The sequence below is a fragment of the Bos indicus genome, chromosome 18, assembly GCF_029378745.1.
Source record: "Bos indicus isolate NIAB-ARS_2022 breed Sahiwal x Tharparkar chromosome 18, NIAB-ARS_B.indTharparkar_mat_pri_1.0, whole genome shotgun sequence".
NCBI lineage: Eukaryota > Metazoa > Chordata > Mammalia > Artiodactyla > Bovidae > Bos > Bos indicus.
The window spans coordinates 44,088,353-44,112,799 of record NC_091777.1 but is presented as its reverse complement, the minus strand read 5'-3'; the positions used below and the strand labels follow the sequence as shown (position 1 = coordinate 44,112,799).

General features: G+C 42.3%; 1 protein-coding gene across 1 annotated transcript in view; it reads right to left on the bottom strand.

Annotated features, from left to right (window-relative positions):
* GPATCH1 (G-patch domain containing 1) overlaps window positions 1–24,447 on the bottom strand; it is a 55,756-nt gene that overhangs the window by 5,959 nt on the left and 25,350 nt on the right. The window contains exons 9-18 of the mRNA XM_019979949.2: window positions 22,478–22,557; window positions 19,061–19,265; window positions 16,952–17,248; window positions 15,732–15,910; window positions 15,126–15,253; window positions 14,305–14,441; window positions 13,511–13,677; window positions 5,418–5,634; window positions 2,406–2,513; window positions 437–534 (exon numbers count right to left, since the gene is read on the bottom strand). Of these exons, the coding sequence (XP_019835508.2) occupies window positions 437–534; window positions 2,406–2,513; window positions 5,418–5,634; window positions 13,511–13,677; window positions 14,305–14,441; window positions 15,126–15,253; window positions 15,732–15,910; window positions 16,952–17,248; window positions 19,061–19,265; window positions 22,478–22,557 (1,616 nt within the window). The remainder of the gene's footprint in view (window positions 1–436; window positions 535–2,405; window positions 2,514–5,417; window positions 5,635–13,510; window positions 13,678–14,304; window positions 14,442–15,125; window positions 15,254–15,731; window positions 15,911–16,951; window positions 17,249–19,060; window positions 19,266–22,477; window positions 22,558–24,447) is intronic.

Genomic DNA, 24,447 nt, shown 5'->3' with positions numbered 1-24,447 from the left:
CAATTATTTTATTAAAGTTAGTAATTAACTGTTTTATTACTTAATACTCAACCATTATTCTAAGATATTTATTTATTTATTTATTTTCAGCTGCATAACTTGTGGGACCTTAGGTCCCCGACTAGGGATAGAACCCAGGTCCCTGACGTGAAAAGCGCTGAGTCCTAACCACTGGACCACCAGGGAATTCCCAACTCTAAGATATTAAATGTCCTTATTTCCTACTTTTTAATGTTCATGAATTTAAAAAAAAATTAAGTACAACGGAATAAATTAAAATATTCTGTCTGAAAGAAAAACAAAGTGTTTTTGAAATCAAGGGGTTACACTGAATTGATATTAAGTCAAGTCAGTGAGAGACCTGTGGCCACATCCCTCTTTGACCGGCTTCCTGGAGGCTGGGGCATCTGACACCACACACCCAGAAGTTACTCACCTTCTCTTTCTTCCGTCTATGCTCTTTCTTGGTCTTGTGTTTTTCTTTGTTCTTTTTATGTTTCTCTTTGAGAGGTGCCTCAAGTTTTTGACGTGCATCTGAAACACAGACGTAATAAAGACATGAACTAGAGGCACCCATGGGGGAAAAAAGGCTAAATTACTGAATTCAGTAATGACGCAGATAGAACGTTTACCATTAAGGCAGAACTCCGGCCCTACCTCACTGGTAAACAAGCAGATTAGTGTGTCACACTGTAGCTCTGTATTTAGAAACTGCCAAAAACCTCAACCTAAGACCTGTTTGATCCAACTAGTGTTTGGCCACAGCCTTATCTGCCAGATGAAGATAAAGTCAGACTAGAATACCTACAAGCTTTCTGTAATTTAACATCTTTGGGTAAACTCAAAGACGGATCAGAATCTGCATCTGGCTCTGTCACCAGCTCTGTGATCTTTGACATGTTGTTTTCGCATCTGAAAAAAGGGGAAAACAAGAATCCTTATCCCCTTAGGGACATAGAGAGGATCAGAAGGGACCATAAACATGAACCCCAAAGCCGTAACCGCCAGGCCCTCTGAAAGCCTCCTCCCTTTCCAAAAGCACATTTCACATGAGCTCGTCTTATACCTGGAAACACTAAAAAATTAGCATCAAAAGAACATAGTGTACGTGATCATTAAAAATGACTAAACAAGTTGCATGAGCTCAAATTCTCCATCTCCAAATTCCGACCGAATCGTTTTCGTGACCTTCCAGTCATCAAACCAGCAGAAGACTATCCAGAGTAGAAACACTGTGAAACATTAAATCAACTTTTATCTACTTAAAAAAAAGCTCCAAGGTATTTCACAAATACAGTTTATTTTTCAAACCAGGTGAACAGATATCTGCAACTTTCTAGTATTATGTTGTGGTCAGATATTTCCAAATTTGACCTCCCCAAACTATTTTTTTTTAATGCTAGTTTTTGGAAAATAACTCATAGACCAAATTAGGTTATTAACTATTACAAAGATATCAAGGGCTGTTCTGGGAAACAGCCATAAGTAACTTAGCTTTCAGGTACTGACACACGTATTTTTAAACTAAGGACCTGAACAACTATAGAGATGAGAAATACATTCACCACAATTTGTCAAGACCTCACACTTTTTACTCCTCTCTGCTTTCTATCATTTCTTTGAAGGCTGGGTTAATTAACCAAACCGATATGTGTAAGTGGATACTACAGGAAACCATAAAGTAGGTAAGAGAATTTTATGTCATTTATACATCTGGGCCCTATTATCAGATGTGTGTTAACCTAGCTTTCAAAGAGATGATAAACCAGTATAAACATTTTAAGGTGAGAAGTCAATTTAAGCTGGCAACAAACGGAAGTTGTCAACAGACACTGGGGGAAGAGAATGAGCTGTATTTACTGCTGAAAGGATTAGTTTTATTTATTTATTTTTTTGCTACATTAGCCAAAGGATTAAAAATAAAAGTATAAGAATATCCTTCTCTCTACAATTCCTGTTCCATCTTTGTGTCCTAGATTTTTAATTTTTTTTTAAAATTTCTATGCTGCTGCTGCTAAGTTGCTTCAGTCGTGTCCAACTCTGTGCGACCCCATAGACGGCAGCCCACCAGGCTCCCCCGTCCCTGGGATTCTCCAGGCAAGAACACTGGAGTGGGTTGCCATTTCCTTCTCCAATGCGTGAAAGTGATACTAAGGACCCTTCTGTTAAAAAGAAGATTGAAGGTGTCTGAGACTGAAGAGCAGCTACTATCATTTAGGTACAAGGTGGAAGCACTGATTTTCCAAGTGTGGCTGAGAACAGACAAGCGAGGAAGAAATGTATATATTTGGGTGGCCCCGTGCTGGATTATGTTAGTGGGTGGAACGACGTGATTAGAGTTGTCCTATCCTAGGGGGAGACTCTGGGTCCATGCAAATGGATGACGCAAAGCACTCTCGACTCACTGGGGCAGAAGACTGGGGGCAGCCGTGGGCCGAACGCCTCTCTTTCATCTATCTGCATCTTCTGAATCGGGAAGAATGGTGCAGGCTCCTGGGGTGCTGGCTCGCTAGCTGAAAAACATCAGGGTATTAATTACATACACATGCCAAACATCAATGTACTTGAGTCTAAAACTATTTCACCAGATAACATGTGCTTTTCTTCAGTACCCCACTTAACCAGCTCACGCCAAATGCTGAGGATACAGAGAGAACATGCAGGCCCAACCTCTGACTTCATGGACATTTGAGCTGGAATGTCGGTCACCCAAGGACACCTGCAACCAGGTGCCCCAGTGGCCGTACTACCAAGGTGGCGAGGGTACTTGTCGTGCACACTCACATCACCTGAGACCTAAAAGGTTGAAATACATCCTTGAGGGAGGGCCATCTCAGGAGAATAAAGACTTAGAAACAAACAGGATGTCAGACTGATCAAGCTCAGAAGGCTTCACATCACTCAAATTGTCAAAGAGCAGAAAAATTGAATATGAACAAATTATCATGTTCACATTAATAATCTCATTTTTAAAGAAGAGATGATTTGGTTTTCAGAGATAAGAGAGAAAGATGGGGCAAGTCTAGAAAAATATGTATCGAAGTATTGGTGGTTATCCCTGGGAAAGAGGGATTCCAAGAGACTTAAGCTTTCTACATTTCTAAATTTTTAAACTTTTCAAGTAACATACAATTGTGTAATTAAAAAAATAAGTTGCCTTTTTTTCACAGAAGAAATTAATAAATAGGCTGACATTTGTGGTCACCTACAAACAAACAGTATCTTATATCTCTACATAACTTTTTGGGTAAAGGCCCTTAAAAATTATACCTAAGTCTACCACAGACTGACAAGGGCAAGAAGAACACTCTAAGACTGAGATGGGAAATTCTGTCCACCCACCCAAGCATCTGAAAAGTCTCCCACCCTTGCAGATGGCCCCCTATCCTATGCCCGAACCCCTGGCTGGGGTAAACAGAACAGGTAGAATAGGCTACTAACCAAGCGTCAGACTCATTATAATGAGAACAGACACCACCTACCAAGTGCTACTTATGTGCCAGGCAATGCCCATCTGACAGGTGAGCCAGAGCACACAATCTGCCCTACAGAGAAGAAAGCAGAAGAACCCCTGTACATATTATGACCAAATGTTTCCTACTAATCCTGGCATCTTGTCATCAACCACATGAAAAAAAGGAAGTTTTTTTTTTTAATGAAAATTTTACTATTTTTTAATTCTTCTCAACTAGCACACATAGGAAAATCAATATTATCAAACATAGCCATTCTAAAGATACACCATAGATTTATGCCAGAGAGGAGGGAAAAAAAAGAACTCTGCTCCATCTCAATTAAAAATGCAAAAGATTATGAATGAGTGAGTGAGTGAAAGTCGCTCAGTCATGTCTTACTCTGTGACCCCATGGACTAATGTAGCCCACCAGGCTCGCCTCTGTCCATGGGATTCTTCAGGCAAGAACACTGGGTGGGTTGCTGTTCTATAAATCATATAAATATTTTTGGATCTGTCTACTAAGGAAAGCAAAAATAAACAAATAAGACCTAATTACACTAAAAAGCTTTTGCATGGCAAAGAAAACCATCAACACAGTGAAAAGACAACTGAATGGAACAAATGTTTGCAAATGACATGACTGATAACGGTTAAATATCCAAAATATTTAAACAGCTCATACAACTCAACATCAAAAACATTTTATAAGTAAACAACCCAATTAAAAAATGGGCACAAGACCTGAACAGACATTTTTCAAAGAAGACATACAGATGGCCAACAGGCATATGAAAAGATGTTCAACATCACTAATCAGCAGAGGAATGCAAATCAAAACATGATGAAAAAAAACACAAGATATCACCTTACACTTGTCAGAATGCCTACCATCAAAAAGACCACAAATAACAAATGTTGGTGAGGATGCAGAGGAAAGAATTCCTGTACGTTGCTGGTAGGAGTGTAAACTGGTGCAGCCGCTGTGGAAAGTAATACAGAGATTCCTCAAAAAACTAAATGGAAATATCATATGATCCAACAATCCCACTCCTGAGGATATTTCCAGAAAAAAAAAAAACAAACACAACTCTATTTTGAAAAGATACATCTACCCGAATGTTAACAGCAACATTATTTATAATAGTCAAGATATGTAAGCTACCTAAGTGTCCATCAACAGAGGAATGGATAAAGAAGATATGGTACACACACACACACACACACACACACACACACACACGTACACAGGAATATCATTCAGCCATAAAAAAGGAAAATTTGCCATTTGCAATACCACAGATGGACCTGGAAGGTATTATGCATACTGAAATAATTCAGACAGAGAAAGACAAACACAGTGCATTATCACTTACATGGGAATATAAAAAATAAAACAAGTGCATAAATATAACGCAACAGAAACAGACTCACAGACACAGAAAACAGTCTAGTGTTTACCAGTGGGGAGCGATAAGGAGAGAGGGGCAAGAGAAGGGTAGGGGATTCAGTGATACAAACTACTACGTATAAAATAATTAAGCTACAGGGTATCCCCTGGCGACCCAGTGGTTAGAACTCCGCACTTTTACTGCGGAGAGTGCGGGTTTGGTCCTTGGTCAGGGAACTAAGATCCAGTGAGCTGCAAGGTACAACAACAGCAACAGCAAAAAAGCTACAAGGATATATTGTTCAGCACAGGGAACAGCCAAAGTTTTAGAATACCTTTAAATGGAGTATAATCTATAAAACTTTTGAATCACTATGTCATATACCCAAACATAATACTGTAAATTAACTATACTTAAATAAAACTTGTTTTAATTTAAAAAACACGAAACTTAAAAACATCATCAGCTGCTAATTATCCTGGTTAAAAATTGATACCAAATGAAGGAGCAGCTTCTCTATAGACACCACTGTTTTCTTTTTCAGATTCCAAAGTCTGAAATATCTGACATACCTTGTGCCACAGATGATGCTTCAACCAAGTCAGTCTCTTGGGAACTTTTGAAGTCCGCTTCCCTGGTACCCTCCTGATCATCCTCACTGTCACCTTGCTCATCCTCAGACGACGAAGACTTCTCATCAGAGGAGCTGGCAAAGATGGCCTTGAATAAGTCCATGGATGGGCGGCTACCCTCTCCTTCAGTCTGTGAATCCACATCTTTGTTCACTACCTGTATTAACAGTGAAATGAGAATCAGAGGTGAAGAGGCAAGGATGAAAAGAGCTACACATTCTAGAGCACGGCTCACGCACACGCACAGGTGCTCGTGTCTGTACTCACGTGTGTGGGGCTCCATATCCACACATTTGCTAATTAAACATTGATCACTCACGTATTATCATTTTGTGGTACTTTTCTGATTCAATACCTGTAGACCACACTGACTGGTAGAAGCAGCTGAAACCTCTCATGGAAATAGGTCATCAATCAGAACTGCAACGGACCCAGAAAAAGGCAGCAGGGACTAGCACAGCACCTCTGTCCCGGTTCCAAAAGTCTATCTGAGGCTTCTATGCTGGTCCGGTGGTTAGGAATCCACCTTGGAGGCAACAGACACCGGTTCGATCCCTGGTCTGGGAAGATCCCACATGCTGAGGAGCAACTAAGTCTGCGAGCCACAACTACTAAGCCCACGTGCCCTAGAGCCCATGCTCCGCGACAAGAGAAGCCACCGCCATGAGAAGTAGTAGCCCCCGCTGCTGCAACTAGAGAAAGCCGTCGTACAGCAACAAAGACCCAGCACAGCCAAAAATAAGTAAATAAATAAAATAAAATAAAATAAAAAGTCTATCTGAGCCTTTAGAGGTCCAAACATGAAAGGTAGTGAAGACAGTGTACTCATTGAAAGGTGCTGAAAACTGGGGACCTCCTCATTTGGATAGCAAGATCAAACCAGTAAATCCTAAAGGAAATCAACCCTGAATATTCATTGGAAGGACTGATGTTGAGGCTGAAGCTCCAATACTTTGGCCACCTGATTCGAAGAGCCAACTCATTGGGAAAAGACCCTGATGCTGGGAAAGACTGAGGGCTGGAGGAGGGGGGGGTGTAGAGGATGAGATGGTTGGATGGCATCACTGACTCAATGGACAAATTTGAGCAAACTCCAAGAGACAGTGAGGGAGAGGGAAGTTTGGCCTGTTGCAGTCCCTGGGGTCGCAGAGTTGGACATGACTGAGTGATTGAACAACCACACAATGGGGAGAGTGCGAGGAACACACTGACGAAGTGGTCCTGGAGCTCCCCTCTGCAATTACAGGTCACCCTTCCTAAAAGCAGCCGGGATGGAGGGTCAGGCTAGTGACTTTGTACCTACCCCATCCTATAAACAGGGACAAAGGTATGAAGAAGGCATGGTTCCCACATCCCAACAGCTTATCACCAGACAGACATGGGCGATCTAAAGTACTACGTGTAAACAGCAGCCACAAGAGTGGCTGAGATCAGAATCCACTTCAGTCCTTCCATTTTACCACTGAAGAATGTAGGTTAGGAACGACAAAAGGCTCTGTCAACGACGCACATGTGCTATACATAAACACACACATGCTACATGCCCCGGGTGGGCCTGGACTCTACCCAGTGGAGCTCTCATTCTCGGCCAGTAGTCCCTCCTATATCCCACACCACCTCCAATTTCTGAAGCAGAGTTATAAACATGTGAAGAAAACCAATACAAGATGGAGTTTGTGACTGTGTAAAATCCTTTCCCATAGAAAAAAATTAAGGATATCATTGTCCACTAAAAATAACCAGGGCACCTTGGAGTAAGGACTGACTCTAGAATTGGGGCTGAGATATAAAAAGATGAGCTTAGAACATCTAACTGTGCCCAGAAAGTGAAGACACACTCACAGCGTAAGAGGGATGTGCCAACGGCACACAGGAGCCACACTGAAGGGGCTTCAACTAACCAAACCGGGACAGCTGGAGCATTAAAATAAGTTGGGGCTCCCCTGGCAGTCCAGTGGTTAAGACTCCACGCTTCCACTGCAGGAAGCACGGGTTCAATCCCTGGCCGGGGAACTAAGATCCCACACGCCACACACTGCGGTCAAAAAAAATGACAGTACTCGATTATCCCTTTGGGTAAAATAGGAAACCGTGGGTCCACAGGGATAAAGATAATTTGATGAGGGACAGCGTGTTTATATATTTCAGAGCTCTTCAATTTGTATCAAAAACAAAGTAAAAATGATAAATAAATAAATGCACTTAACTACAAATGGGAAAAGACCAACTTCATAGTGGAGAGGTCCGGCCGATACCACCTTACCCAAGCAAGCAAAGTGAGAGTCAGGAACAGGACAAATCAACGCCATGCGCCACTTTGGCAGGGCACGCTGAGACCACAGCGGCACCCCTTCTCAAGTGTTCCTGCCAAAGATGCAGGTGCGGGTCTAATCCTAAGCAAAGGCCAGACGAGCCCAAACTGAGGACTATTCTACAAACCGCTGGCCCATAACCATCAAAAGTATCGAGATCATGAGAGTCAAGGAAAGACTGAGGAACTGTTCCAAGACTGAAGGAGACTAAAGAGTCGTGGCAGCTCAATGCAGTGGTGATGCTGCGCTGCACTCTTTGGCTGTGAAGGACAGCTAGTGGATCTCGAACGGGTTGGAGGACTGGGCAGTAATAACGCATCAATGTTGACTTGCTGATTGTGATGGATGTTCCGTGGTTGTATAAGAGAACGCCCTTCCTGGGACTTCCCCGGTGGTCTGGTGGTTAAGAATCCGTGAAATACAGGGGACAAAGATTTGATCCCTGGTCAGGGAACTAAGATCCCACATGCCTCCTGGCAACAAAGCCTGAGAGCCACAACTAGAGAGAGTCCGTGCACTGCAATGAGAGATCCCACATGATGATGAAACACAGATCCCGTGAGCTGCAACTAAGGCCCGATGAGGCCAAACAAACACATAAAAAGAGGATGCCCTTCTTTAAAAGAAAACGTGGGTGTGATGGGGCATCCGACTGGCAATTCATACTCAAGTGGTTCAGGAAAAAAAATTGTCTACACTGTATCTAAACTTTCAAGATTGTTTCAAACTTTTCAAAGTTATAAAAATGTCAGGAGAGAGGCTAACAGCGAAGCACAGGAAATCATAGCCACAATTCCCTATAAAAGTCATGTATTTGATATTTTTATGACAAACCACAAACACCAAAGTCACATGCATGGACCATTACTGAATGACACTGTTTGCAGACAGTCCTGACCTTTAATAGTGTCTGTATTATTAAATGTCCCTTGGCGTGGGAAATGGCAACCCACTCCAGGATTCTTGCCTGGAAAATGCCATGGACAGAGGAGTCCATGGGGTCGCAAAGAGTCGAACACGATTGAGCAACTGAGCAAATATGGACATTATTAAATGTACATGAGTATATAGGACATTCTACACTTAGATAGCCACAGAATATGTTTTTTTGTTTATATTTTTTCCAGAATATAATAGGAGCTGTACTGAAATTAAACAATTAACAACATACACCAAACACACAACAACTACATCTACAAAGCTCCCTAATCACCACCACCCCCACCTTCCACCAAAAGTGTGCACATTCACAATTGTGGTGATTCAGGGAAAGAAATTAATTAACTCAGAAAGGGGAAGAGACCCTGCTACGGTCACAATCGAATAACTAAAAAAGCAAGAACCAAGACATTTTAGTCAAAATTATCTAAATACTATCGCAACATGATTTGAGAAAATCTAGAAGGCTTTCTGGAGAAGGAAATGGCAACCCACTCCAGTGTTCTTGCCTGGAGAATCGCAGGGACGGGAGAGCCTGGTGGGCTGCTGTCTATGGGGTCACACAGAGTCGGACACGACTGAAGTGACTTAGCAGTAGCAGTAGCAGAAGGCTTTCTAACCCAATGACCATATCACAGAGCCAGAACCCCCAGGTTTTATACCATTAAACCCCAAAGGGCATGGTTCCAAATCCATGGTGGCGTGGGGGATGGCTGCTGCTGCTGGGCTCAGCAGGAGGGGGACCATTTTTTCTGACCATAGGAGCTGTGGTTCCAACAGTCTGGAGTGAATGTCACTGCTGTCTTCCCCGGCCTGCCCTCCTGCCACTTGACTCCAGACAGAAAAAGTCACAGGAAGTGCAAGGCAGAGCAAGGAAACAAAAGCCCCAACTTTCTAACTGGAGGACTTAAAAGGCATGTCAGCAATATCAGGAAGAGGAGGAGCTGAATAGGGTGATCCAGGGGTAATGAGTTTCTTTCTGCCTCACCTCTGAGCTCAGGGATCTGATTCTGAACAGCAAACCATAGCCTTTGATAACAGAACTATGGGATTAACTACCAGCCAGATCCCAGACCAGCCACGAGGAACAGCACATATGGGAAAGATCTGAAGAGTACTATATAAAGGCTTTGAAAACTTGAAGAGCATTTCAACCAAGAGTGGTTAGAACTTGTAGCCTGAACCTAATTAGGTCCATTGTCCACTTAAGCAAAACAAAACAATACAAAACATCGAGATTCTCCTTAGAATTTAAACAAGACCCAGAATCTCATAACATTAATATTCAAAGTTTCCAGAATGCAATCCAACCTTGAATAGGGAAAGTGTTAGTCACTAAGTCATGTCTAACTCTTTACGACCCCATGGACTGTAGCCTGCCAGGCTCCTCTGTTCATGGAATTCTTCAGGCTAGAATACTGGAGTGGGTAGCCGTTCCCTTCTCCAGAGGATTTTCCCAATCCAGGGAACAAACCCGGCTCTCCTAAATGACAGGCAGATTCTTCATCATCTGAGCCACCAGGGAAGCCCAAAAAGCCTATAGCACCTGATATTCCCAGGCATTCTCGCATCCAAGTACTAACCAGATCCCTGCTTAGCTTCTAAGATCAGATGAGATCGGGGACATTCAGGGTGGTACGGCCAGAGACAAAACTTACTTGGTACACAACAAACAGGAAAATCTCAACTTGCAAAAGATAATCAACAGATGCCAACCTCAAATGACAAAAATCAAAATGACAAAAATGTTGGAATTAGAAGATAGATTTTAAAGCAGCTATTATAACCATGCTCCAAGAATAGAGACAAACAAATGAAAAGATTTTTTAAAAGTCTTAGCAAATAAATAAAAGATATAAATACAATAACCCAAGTTAAAAATTCACTGGATGGACTCAATAGCAGAATGGAAATGGCAGAGAAAAGACTCAGTGAACTTAAAGACAAATCAAGAGAAATTATCTAATGTAAACAGAGGGGAAAAAAGATTGAAAAACAGAACAGAGGTTCAGAGACCTATAGTATAAATTCATTTAATGTCATCAGAGTCTCAAGAGAAGCGTGAGAATGTGTGCAGAAAAATGTATCTGGGGGAATTCCCTGGTGGTTCAGTGGTTAGGATTCTGCAATTTCACTGCTGAGGACTTGGGTTCCATCACCAGTCAGGAAACTAAGATCTCATAAGCTACTCTGTGTGGCAAAAAAGAATTTTTATAAAAGAAAAATATTTGAAGAAAATAATAGCTGAAAATGTCCCAAATTTGTTCAAACACAAAGATTTAAGAAACTCAGCAAACCCCAAACAAAATAATCTCAAAGAAATTCACACCCAGATACATCGTTATCAAACGGCCAAAACCGAAGACAAACTGAAAATCTTAAAAGAAGTCAGAGGAAAAAAATCACGTCATTACAAGGAGAGGAAGAACAATGTGAATGGCTGCAGGTTTCTCATCAGGAACCACGAGGCCAGAAGGAGGTGGTAGAATATTTTTAAAGAACTGAAAGAAAAGAACTGTTGACCCAGAATTCTACATCCAGCAAAAATATCCTTTAGGAATGAAGATGAAATACAGGATATTCTCAGATGAAGGAAAATTAAGAGAATTAGTTGTTGGAACTGCTTGGAAAGAAATGCTAAAGGAAGGAAATGATAAGGGGGAAATTTGGAACTTCAGGAACAGAAATGGTAATATCCAAGTAGATCAAACATATTATCTCCTCAGCAGTTCTCTAAAATATGTATAACGATGGAAAGCAACAATTTAAATATTGTCTGCTGAAGTTTTTTGAGAATATATATATATTAATATGTAGCATATAAGACAACAACATAAAGCAGGGAGGGTAAAGGGATTGCACATTCCACTCAAAGTGATAAAATATCAATTCTAAATACATGGTGAAAAGGTTAAGTATGTGTATTGTAACTCCTAGGGCAATCACTGAAAAACAGAGTAAAAAATTAGACAAATTAAAATGGAATACTAAAAATTATTAAAGTAATATGAAAGAAAGTAGTAAAGGAGAATCATAGGAATGAAAGAGAGGGAATAGAATACAAATAATAAAACTACAAACCAAAATCCAATTATATCTACAAATAACATTAAATGCAAATGGTTAAAACATACAAAGATTAAAACACACAGATTATCAAAATATATTTAAAAATAAAAGACCTAATAACAATGACACGCTGTTTATTAAAAACCCACTTTAAATGTAATGATAAAGAGTAATATTACATAATGATGAAAAAGGTCAATTCACCAACAAAACGTAACAATCCTGGGAATTCCCTGGCAGTCCAGTGGGCAGGACTCTGCACACTCACTGTTAAGGGCCTGGTTTCAATCCCTGGTTGGGGATTGATCCTGCATGCCGCACAGGGTGGCCAAAAAAACATAATACCTCTATATAAAACAATCCTCAGTGTGTATGTACCTAACAAGAAAAGTTTCAAAATACAGGAAACAAGCACTTGGGAATACAGTATGGCAATTTCTTACAGTGACATCTGTATGTACATATTTCCCACCAATCCCACAATTAGGTCTTTACCCTAGAGAAGCGTAAACTTACGTTCACACACAAATCCACACACGAATATTCACAGCAGCTTTAGTTATGATAACCAAAAGCTGCAAACAACTCTAAGTCCTCAAAGAGTGAATGGACCACGACGCTGTGGTGCACCCATACAACGAAATATTAAGCAACAAACCGGGTACACACCCAGTACTGAGGAATCTCAAAGGCGTGACACTAAGTGAAAGAGGCCAGTCTCAAAAGGCTATTTATGTATATTGCCTGATTCCACTTATATAACATCCTTCAAGGAACAAAACTATGGAGACTGAGTTGAGAGCAACGGTTGACACAGGTTTAGGGTGATGGGAGGGTATGGCCACAAAGAGACGGCATGAGGGAATGTTTGAGGTGATGGTATCTCTCCGCATCCTGATTATGGTGCTGGTTCCATGAACTTACATATGTGTAAAAACTCATTGAACTGTATGTTTTTTTAAACAGTCAAGTTTAAGGTATGTTAAAAATAAAATAATTTTAATGAGGCTATTAGAAATAAAACCAACTTTTTATTAAGCTCAACTTTTAACTACTAAAGCAGTCTTTTTTTTTTTTTTTTTTTTTTGTGGGGTTGGGGGCACACCTCACGGCTTGTGTGATCTTAGTTCTCTGACCAGGGATTGAATCTGAGCCCTGGCAATGATGGTGTGGAGTCCGAACCACTGGATTGCCCGGGAATTTCCACAGCAATAGTTTTTTAAAAACCCAATGAATATTTTCTCTATAGTCTCCATAAAAGGGAAACTTGTTACTTGAAAAAATCATATTTTCTATACAATACACTGAGTTTTGTTTCAGTGTCTGACATTCAGTGAAAGCCATTTCAGGTAGAGATGTTCATAACCTCTCCTCAAATGATTAAGGCTATGTCTGAAATTGTTGAACTGCAGAGCAGACATAGACAAACTACAGCCCAGAGGCCAAAGCCAACCCACTGCCTGTTTTTGTAGTTTTCCTGGAACACAGATGAACTCATTTTTTTTTCCATATTGCCTGTAGTTTCTTTCGCACTCACCAGCCAAGGTGAATAGCTATGGTACTGTATGGCCCACAAAGCCTAAAATATTAATATCTGGCCTTTCACAGCAAAAGCTTGCTTACCACTGCTATCGAATAACAGCAAAGCATCACCACTGGGAAAGGCAAAGGCCACAGTCAGCCTGGCAAAGAGAGCCTGAAAGTCCTGAATACCTTATTCGAGACTGATTCCGTCGCACGCGCTTCCTCTTTGTTTACTAATGGGCTGGGCTCTGGTTTAGCTGGACCAACTTTTGATCTAGCCAAACTTAAAAATTCACTAATGGAATCTTCTTTCTTTTCTTCTTTAGAAGTATCCCATCTGGATGGTTTTCTTGATTCTGAAAGGTAGGACATAGACCTAATATCAGAATTAGCAAGCAAAAGGCAAGCTCTACACTGCTGCTGCTGCTGCTAAGTCGCTTCAGTCGTGTCCGGCTCTGTGCGACCCCATAGACGGCAGCCCACCAGGCTCCCCGGTCCCTGGGATTCTCCAGGCAAGAACACTGGAGTGGGTTGCCATTGCCTTCTCCAATGCAGGAAAGTGAAAAGTGAAAGTGAACTCGCTCAGTGGTATCTGACCCTCAGCGACCCCATGGACTGCAGCCTTCCAGGCTCCTCCATCCATGGGATTTTCCAGGCAAGAGTACTGGAGTGGGATGCCACTGCCTTCTCCAACTGTGGCTCTTTAATTCATTCAAGAACATCAGTGAGCCTTTATGGTCCAAGCACTGTGCGAGGTGGTAGGAATGTGGCAGAGCCCCAGTCACAAATGGTGTACACCGGGACCATGTCAGCATGAGCTGATGTACTCATATAAACAATCCTTTTAACAGGAGACTTTGCACTGCTTGTACCCTACGGGTTAGATGGGTAGTTGAACGGCTTGTACCCTTTACTTTTGTCTTCCCAACAGGGTAGGGGCTGAGACCACAGTCAGCACATGGACCTGGGGAAGCCCCACTCACTGTCGGAAGCTCGGTGCTGTGGAACTTTTTCACTTGATGCTTGAGTCACAGGTGAGGAAGCTGTCTCAGGGATCGTCAGAAAGTTGAAGACTGAGTATTTGTCACGTTTCACTCTCGGTAAGCCAACTAAAGTTGAACTGGGGGTTGAAAAGGAAACATATATATAATTTTAAGAACAACTGCAAGGATTAAAATCAAATTCCTGTGAAGCTGCTCATCTCCTGTTTTTCACCAGCAGCCCTTCAACTTGACTAAAAAGATCCCTTAAGATGTTTTTGCTTCTCAAAGCAATTTTAGAATTTGGAATGTCTGACTTCAGGAGCCAGGAGTTTTTTCTTATTATAATAAGAGCCAGAATTTAACTCTGGCAATGGATTTCCATGAAAAAAAAGTTCCATTGCTAAAAATATGCCTAAATTTTCTGACAAAATCTCTGATTCAACTGGATATGCTTTCTTGCCATGTTTACAATCAGATAAGTTGTTGAATTCATGTAACAAATCAGAAAACATAAGTTTCATTTTAAACGTAAACTCTATGTGCAGGATTAAAAAGGTGACAAATTAGACAGACATTTTGTTTTTGTAACTTGACATATCTGAGTTTCCTATCTTCAGTACAGAATAAAGTTTGCTAAATGGAGGTCGGCTTATTTTTTTAGTAACAAATTAAAACAAGTTAAATCTGCAAAGTCCGCAGTTCAAAGTACTTACAACTAAGTTCACCTAGAAAAACAAAAATTTTAATGGGTATGTAAGGGGAAAGTAAGCTTTAACACACGAGCATAAGTACTGACATAAAGGCAGGTTTATCAAACTTACTCTGGATAAGGGTCAGGGACATTAAACCTCTTACACAGAAGCTTGTCAGGGTGCCACTCAAATGTGTCTCGGGTAAGCTTCCCAAACATCTTCATCTTCACAGCCGACTGCTTGTCACTGACGTCATTCTGGGAAAAGACAGTCATCCGTTTCATCAAGTGGCCACACAGCTGGCCTGCTTCCCCATTTACGAGTTTTCAAACAATCTCCCAAAATTCCAAAACAGCTTATGCTATATATCTGCTAAAGTACACTGCAAGTTAAAAGAACAAACCTATTTCTTATTCTATAGTGCCATGTATATTTTGATGCTTTTCACCAAAAGATTTAATGTATCTGGCCACACAGTGTTTTCATTTTAAAAATTCAGCATTGTAGGAGGTACTTCCCTGGTGGTCCAGTGGTTGAGAGGGACGTGGGTTTAATCCCTGGTTAGGGAACTGAGATCCCACATGCTGTGGAGCAACTCAGCCCACGAGCCACAACTAGAGAGCCCGTGTGCTGCAACTAAGATCTGAGGCACCCAAACAAATAAGTAAATAAATAAATAATTTAAAAGAATTAAAAAAAAGAAAAATCAGCACATGGGGAATGGTGGCAACAGACCTCTTGGTCCCGAGGGACTTCCACCTGCTCAGAATCGTCCTCCTCCTGGGCGTGAGTGAACCGGGAGGACAACGTCGAGTGGGAAGACGCGTAGAGCAGGGCTGCCCGGGCAAACTCGTCCCGCTCTCGGCCTCGCTCCCACTCTGTCATACCGGGATCCAGACAGCGTTCCAGAGCATCTATGGGGGAGAACAAGGAACTGCTTCACTCCTAGGAAAAAACGGGGAACTTCTAGGAGATCAAATTGTGCACGCCACTGCAGAGTTCAACCAAGCAAACACAAATTGTTAGCAGCCTGGTTCTGAAGAGCGTGGCACTGAGGTACTTGGCGGGTAATTGTGCTCCCTTCCTCAAAATGATGTTTTTATCTGAAGCACCAATAGTCTACCATGGTGAACAGTTTGATAACAAAATAATTTGTTAAGTAAATGTTTTATTAACCCTCTAAAATGATGCTTTTGTTGAATTCTGCCTCCTGCATGTAACAGAGAAAAATATTGGGAGACTAATGCTTGATTCAGTTTTCAAAGCCAGTAACTTATTTCTAGTTCTAGACAGTGAAAATTCATCCATATACTGTATTCCAAAATTTGAGCAGAAAACACTTCTTTCTCTCTTTTTGTTTTAATTCACAAGAAAACATCAGGGATGTAAAATCTTGGCACAGTACACAAGAATATGCTTTGAAAAACCAACCCCTCTAATTTGAGGACATGCTCTCGTAGGACTTCTGCGTATGTGAGCAAGCTCGTGCCTCAGCCTTGCCATATTTACTTCAAAGATCACAGAGTGACTTTTTTCCCATGCAAGGGTTCGACAGCCAACTGTCTTTGTAAGTCAAACTTTAGACTATGATTTAGAGCTACATGGTTAGGATCTTAAGACAGAGTGGGAAATGACCTTGTTCTCTTGGCAGGAAGTGCAACCCTCACACAGAAGTCAAACATTTGCAAACAGAAAATGGCCTGTAATTTAGCATTAGCCAAGGCACGCTCTCTATTTAAACAGCTATCTTTGGGACCCGAGATACAGAGAAACACAGGCTAATTGTTCCTGCTTTCTTAGGTCAAGAGCCAGGGCCTTGAACCTTTTCAGTGCTCACAGCAGGGCAAAGGAAAACTGCCAAAGCAGGACACCTCAGTTCTGAATCTGGGCCTCGGGTCAGAACAGCAAAAACACTCCCCCTGGTGACACGTGGTACACCCCGGCCTAGCACCCACCTTTCTGACCCCGTTTCATATTCGCTAAAAATTCTTCATATCGTTTTTGCTTTTCTGGATCTTTAGCGAAAGGTTTGAAGTTGCTGGTTCTTGTGCTGGCCATCCCTCCACTCAACGCCATGTGCCACGAGCAGTGTCCAACGTCTGGAGACAAGGGCTGCGGTCTGCTGCCTGAGGCACTCTGGGCCAGGCTCCTGGCCCTGAGCTGAGCGGCTTTAAGGTCAGTTGCCTGCTTCACTTCTTTGAGTCTCTCTTTATCTTTCTGGGACAGAAATTCTAACACTGAAGTGGGTGCCCCTACAAAGAAACAAAAAGAGAAAGAGATTAGATATGTTGTTAAGACATCTATATTCACATTCCTTTGCACATATACATTTGCAATATCACAATTTTATGTAATTGGAGGGGAGTATTTTACATGCAGTGTCATCTGTATTCATACCGTCCCTGTGGACTAGACAGGAATAAAATAACGACACCTCCGTTTTAAACTTGGCAAAAGTGGGGGCCAGTACTTCGATGTTTATCAGGCCAACGAGTGCTCCTAGAGAGAGGGACGTGACACTGCAGTCTCGGGGCCTCCATTAGCGTAAGTCCGGGCTCAGAGCACGGTTACCCGTCACGCACTAGTATCACAAATGCCCACTGAGCGTCTACTCCATGCTGGGCCTGGGGCTGGGAGAACAACACATACGAGGTCCTGCTCTCACTAATGAGGGAGACGGACCCTAAAGAAGCAAGAATCAACACCAGAGGACTGCCATGAGAGGAGGACTATGGGGGGAAAAATAAAAACGGAGTGACCTAGATGAGAGGACTGCTCGTAGGGGGAGAGAGAGGATAATTAACAAACAGTGGGCAGGGAAAGCCTGGGAAGTCTCTCTAAAAACACAATATCTGAGGTAAGTTCTAGTAAAAAGAAGGAGCTGGGAATTCCCTGGTGGTCGAGCAGTTAGGACTCTGCATTTTCACTGCCGAGGGCCTGGCTTCAGTCTGTGGTCGGAGAACTAAGATCCTGCAAGCCTCACAGCAAGGCAAAAAAAAAAAAAAAAAGCCAAAACAGGAGAGAAAAGAGAGGCAGAGGCAAAGTAAAGGCCTGGAGACACATCAGGGGTGGCAGGCTCAGAGGGCAGGAGGGGGGATCACAAGGCTGGACCACAGCAGGGTTCACGGAGAGTGGAGGAGGCTGTGGCCTGAAAGGCAGGCAGGGTGGGGTCCACAGGGCCCCAAGAGCAGTAGGGGAGGATTTCAGGGGAGTAGGAGGGGAGTCATGTAGTTTGACAGCTCTTGAAAGGAACTAAGGAGGCAGGGAGGAAGCTGCTGCAGTGATCCAGATGAGCGAAGGTGGGCACAGAGACCAGGGTGGCAGCAGTGGGAATGCAGAGAAGTGGACGGCGTCCCCACGCCTGGTGAGGGCAGACTGAGAGGACTTGCAGAGGGCCTGGGTAGGGCAGGGGAGGCAGGGGAAGAAAGGCGCTGAGAATTAGGGTTCCTGTGTTCTAGGCCGGGCAGGGGGCCGCTGGTGGTACCACTGACTGAGAAGGGGAAGGCTGGAGAAAGAGCAGCTTTGGGGAAGGAAGTGGGGAACCAAGAATTCTCATTTGGTCTACTGTATTTGAGGCTCCCAAACCAAGCCCAAGTCCATCTCTCAGTGGGTGTTTGGGCTCCAGCCTACAAGGGGATTCTCCGTATCTATTCATCCATTCAGACACACTCACTCCTCTCAGGCTTTCAGGAAAACACCCACAGTACCCTTTTCCCCAGAGGAAAAGAAACCATATGCTCCCAGGCTGTGCAGAAAAATGAAGATACACATGGCTCTGGTCTTCACCTCATTCTTGGACAACTACCAAAAGTCTGGAAACTGCTGCACTTAAGACAGGGCTTAGAATTTTAATGACACAACTCAAACTGATGATGAAACAGCAAGTACTAAGTACTTAACTATGTACAGTTAAGTACGCCATTCACAATCACCAACTTTTATTCCCACAGCCTGGGAACACAAAATTACGTAAAAACTTCAACGGAAAAAGGACTTTCCGCTTTGCTTTGGGTAGCTCCGGTTATTATAAACATCATGATTTTAACCTTCTCCGTGGCACATACCTTGAATAGGCGTCTCTCCTAGCAACTCTCCCCGCTTGCAGGCATTCAGCTGGTGCCTACTACGTGTCCCTGGGTCATTTGTTGGCTTCCCGGCTGACTCTGATAACACCTGAAGTAAGTGGGAGTTCTCTGAGGTTGCGGCCACCACGGGTCTGAAATAATGCACTGGTCGATAGTCTCTTGGCAATTCGGGTGGTGGATAAATCTTAAAAAAAAAATACAATAAAGCAAAATTCGGAATATACAGGCAGCAAGGTGATGACGTTTTACTGAACCAAGAAAGCTCATTACCTCTGGGTGTTGTTAATCCCACCCTTTCCTAGGCAGGGCGGCAGCCCCAGGAACAGCCTGCCCAAGTGCCCAGGCAATACCCATCCTGGATGTGGAGAGGCATCAGAACCACCCTGTTCTCAAGGTCAGACATTTTAGATATCACCCCGATCATGCTTAACAGAGATGCTACTGTGCATGCTTTGTATCATAGGAACAATAACGATAACTATGATAACTATAGTTAATGCAACTGGTTCACACGGAGAACTGGTCCACTGTGAATTAGAAAACTTAGAAAAGTATGATTCATGGCTTAGCTTTTAAAAAATAACTTTAAATAAGTTTTTTTTTTTCCTGTAATGTCTCCTAGTTTAATGTTCAAAGAGTATGACTGATTAAAAAATGTTATTAGGGTGCTAGAGATATATTTGAAGAGTATTATGTCTTGGCTTAACTTAGTTATTTTTAAATTCAGTATTCTTTTTCTGGTTTTGTTTCAGTTTCAAATAGGAGTTTCAGGCCTTATTTTTTTCTTTGATCAAAAAATTTTTATTTAATTTCAGTACTTCACTGAAATTAAAGTACATTTGGGAAACTCAGGCATTCCTGATGGTGGAACAGATAAGCTAAACGAAAGCACTAGACATTTTAAAATTACTGCTCTAAATGGTCTTCCTTGCTCCTGGTCTAACAAATACATGTTTAAGGACAGTCCTATTTAATCCATTTTCTAGATTTTTCAGCTACCTGGCATTCTGAGCTCTGTGATCAGTGAATCACTGAATGTTCTCAGCTCCAGCCACACACTGCACTCACCTGGGGGGTTTAACACTACTGGTGCCTGCATTCTATCCCATAAAAAATGTCAGCTGTGGTTGGAGTTTCCCAAATTTCCCAGGTGGCTGTAAGGTGCAGCCTGGGGTGAGCACCTGGTCCGATGAGAGTCATGAAAGAGTGCTATGATCATAGTTACCAAATCTCATTTTTATCATCTTAGCCTGACTGCCTTCTCTGAAAAACACAGACTCCCAAATCAGCCAGGAACATTCTGTTACCATGACACAAAAATCCAGAAGAGCATGGCAGAAAAGAAGTGTGTGTATACACAACTCTTCTTCATTCTCCTCTACTGCATTCAAGGGCTACCCTGATGGCTCAGTTGGTAAAAGAATCTGCCTGCAATGCAGGAGACCCTGGTTCTATTCCTGGGTTGAGAAGATCTGCTGGAGAAGGGATAGGCTACACATTCTGTAACATTCTTGGGCTTCCCTTGTGGCTTAGATGGTAAAGAATCTGCCTGTAATACGGGAGACCTGGGTTAGATCCTTGGGTTGGGAAGATCCCCTGGAGAAGGGAAAGGCTATCCACTCCAGTATTCTGGTCTGGAGAATTCCATGGACTGTATTGTCCATGGGGTCGCAAAGAGTTGGATACGACTGAGCAACTTTCACTTTCCCTGCATTCAAAGCATTTCACTCCCTCTGCTAAATCGTTGCTCTGTTTCACCTCTGGATGCAGAGCCTGGGTTTTTAGGCACAAATTAGAAAACCTGCCTGTCCGTGAGAGGTTCAGTGCACACAATCCCGCTCTGAATTGTTCATGCCCAAAGCCCTCTCCAGTGAGGAACCACCAGAGTCCTTCTCTCCATTTATACATCCTGCCCACAACACTGGGTTTGTCTGTCTAGCTCTCTCAATGAGCAGGAGCTACTTGGAGGCCAAGACTTAGTCTTGAACACTGAGTAGAATAAGTACTTCTCGACCGTTTTAAAGATTTGTTTTTAATGTGGATCATTCTTAAAGTCTTTATTAAATTTGTTACAATATTATTTCTGTTTTATGTCTTGGTCCTTCGGCCATGAGGCATGTGTGATCTTAGCTCCTTGACCAGGGATTAAACCTATACCTCCTGTGTTAGAAGACAAAGTCTTAACCACTGGACCACCGGGGAAGTCCCTCTCAACTGTTTTAATGCTCCCTTTCATTCGTATAAAAAACTCATACTCCCCTTTGACATTTCTGGTAAACGATAGCAGCTTACTACATGCCCCATACTGTTCTGATATATTCTGCTCACTGTTTCAGTAACTATCACAACTAAACAAATCAAAGCCACTGTAATACCACATATAATTTCTCAGGCTGTGCTGTTCCTGGCTTCCCAGGTTCTGGAGAACTACAGGCCAAGCCACAGAGATACTTAACAAACGTTTACTGAGTCAAAAACAAAAAACCCGTTAAAATATGGATCAATCTAACATAAGGATGCCAAGGAGGTGAATGGTCAGACACCCCTCCTGAACTACCAACCACCCACCCCAACCTATGAGCCTGGGGCTCCGATAGGTATTAAAGAACCATGTGTCCAGAGTTGTAAAAAAGCTCACAGAGACGAGACTGTCTGGAAAGGCATGGAGAGTTCTCCCCAGGATTGACCCACATGCTCCCAGCTTTTCTCCCTTCCAGTTGGCACAAGCAAGGAGCCCAGGGAGCCCTGCCCATAGCAGCTAATGTGCTCCATGGCTGCCAGGAGGAGTCGGGACCAGGAGCTGCTATGGCTCTTTGAAACTTTCTATAAGTTACATTGCCCCTAGGGTTGTATCAATTTTTTTCTCCTACCAGCTTCTAATATAATTCTTCCTTAATGGAAATAACCATTCACTTGAAGCTCAGATTTAAAAGATTAGCAGTTAGGGACTTCTCTAGTGGTCCAAGAATCCCTAGCGGTTAAGAATTTGCCTTGCAATGCAGGGGACAGGAGTTTGATCCCTGGTCGGGGAACTAAGATCCCACATGCTATGGAGCAACTAAGCCCAGACCAGAACTACTAAAGCCCGTGCGCCACAATGAAGGATCCCGTGCGCCACAACCAAGACCTGATGCGGCTGAATAGATAAATATATATATATTAGGGGAAAAAACTCTTAAAAAAAAAGATTAGCAGTTAGATGTTTTGGACACAGTGTGGCTGCTGACTGACATTTCCAACGTAGAATGTTTCCCTGGACCATTAATAGTCACCAAGCTGTTGCCTCAGTTAACAGAATTTATTTATCTTTTCAGTTGTTAATATAATAACTGAGATTACACAGCAGCAGATATTTTAAACATTAAACCAGCAAGGAAAAAAAAAAAAAAAACTTACTTTCTTGGAAGATAAAGGTTTAGAAGCCAAGGAAAAGCCATCCAAAATTTTGCCAACGTAGCGAAGGTCTTTCTCTGATTCTACAAAATGATGTAATTTGATTAGTTCCAGAGGCAAAGAAGATTAGAATAGGACAAAAGACCTCAGTTTTTTATCTCCAAGATCATAAAACACTATATGTCACTGCTATCAGTAAAAGGGAGGAAAGAATGGCCTATAAAGCCCTCACACCTCTGTTGACTCAGTGACCAGCAGCCCAGAGCACACCACCCTGTGCAGATTAGGCTGCCCATGGCACCTCCATCAATATTATCTAGAAAAAGTACCTGAGGTCCTAAGCCAAGGGGCACCAGAGAATATACTCTATGGAGTAAAAGATCTCAAAACCATCAAGAGAACAATTATGGATAAAAAATAAAAATAAATTTGAAAGAGTCATGGAGAACCATGGGGCAACAAACTTCCCAGTTTCTTTAGCAACCATCCAAATAAGGCACGGAACGCAGTACAGCCAGGTCAGCCTGTAATCTAATCGTGGGACTAATTAAAGGTGCTTTCGTCTTCTTCTCAATTGAAGTTCAAACAAGAGACAAAGATCACTAATTCAGGATAGGAGTAAGGCCCTCTGGCTTGCAGCTAGGGATGGTTTTATTGGTCTCAGAGACAACCCCTTTGATTCTCAAGGACTGTCTGCACTTAGAGGTTATGCTGAAAATCCATATGCATGAACTGCATTTTCTGTAGCCAGAAGCCCCTGCTACATGACCACCAGCACTTACACGAGCTGGGTGTTGAACCCTGAAGCAGGCAAGGCTACGTGCTGTGTAGGTGGTGCTGAGGTTTTAAACCATTTATGACGCAGCACTGGCCAGTAATTACCCTCCCCTATGGTCTCATTCTTTGTATTTCAGCTGACTTAGAATGTTTGTACCAGCTTCTGGAAATCCCTAAAATCCTGTAGGGAGATATAGGACTAAATTTTACATTCTCAGAATTTTGTATTCTTTTAAAACCCAGCAATTTCACTTTTATGAATTTGTTCTGAAGAAATAAATAAACGTCTATACACAGAGAGCCGTGAGACTATTACAGCCCTATTGATCAAAAAAATAACAACAATTTAAAAGTCAGCTATGGAGGCTGGCTACATATAGACTCACTCGGTGAAAAACTGTAAGGTCAGAACTGTAGATGATGTGACCCTAAGGGGAGGGGAGGGGACTGTGGCAGAGAGGTAATAAGGGGAGGGTGAGGAGCTTAGAGGGAGGCACCAATCCAGGCTTGATGCGGAGAGGAGGGGGATTTAAGGCAAAGGTGCCATACAAAGAAAGAGCCAAAGATTTGGTGGAGAAGGCAGATTTAAATATGTATTTATTATAGATTAGTAATTACTGTAAGAGTCGGACACGACTGAGAGACTTCACTTTCACTTTCATGCATTGGAGAAGGAAATGGCAACCCACTCCAGTGTTCTTGCCTGGAGAATCCCAGGGACAGGGGAGCCTGGTGGGCTGCTGTCTATGGGGTCACACAGAGTCGGACACGACTGAAGTGACTTAGCATAGCATAGCATATAAATAATATGTTAACATTAGTAATATATATATGTGTATATATATATAAAACAATATATATTAATGTTGATATAGCTAGTATTGGGTTGGCCACAAAGTTTGTTTAGGTTTTTCCATAGACCTTATGGAAAATCCCAAATGAATATTTGGTCAACTATAAGGAATAACTAGCATATGGCAATACAAGTTATAATATTAATTAATATGTTATATTATAACGCTAATTTATATGTCTTCTTTTCAGTTAAAAAACCAATACATAGTCTTGGGAGAAAAATCTGAAAATACAGGTGAGCAAAAGGAAGAAAATAAAAGCAGCCTAGTTCCCACTCGGATGTGACGTCTACTAACGTCTGGCTACACACCCAGCCAGCACCTTGTATAAAACCCTATTTG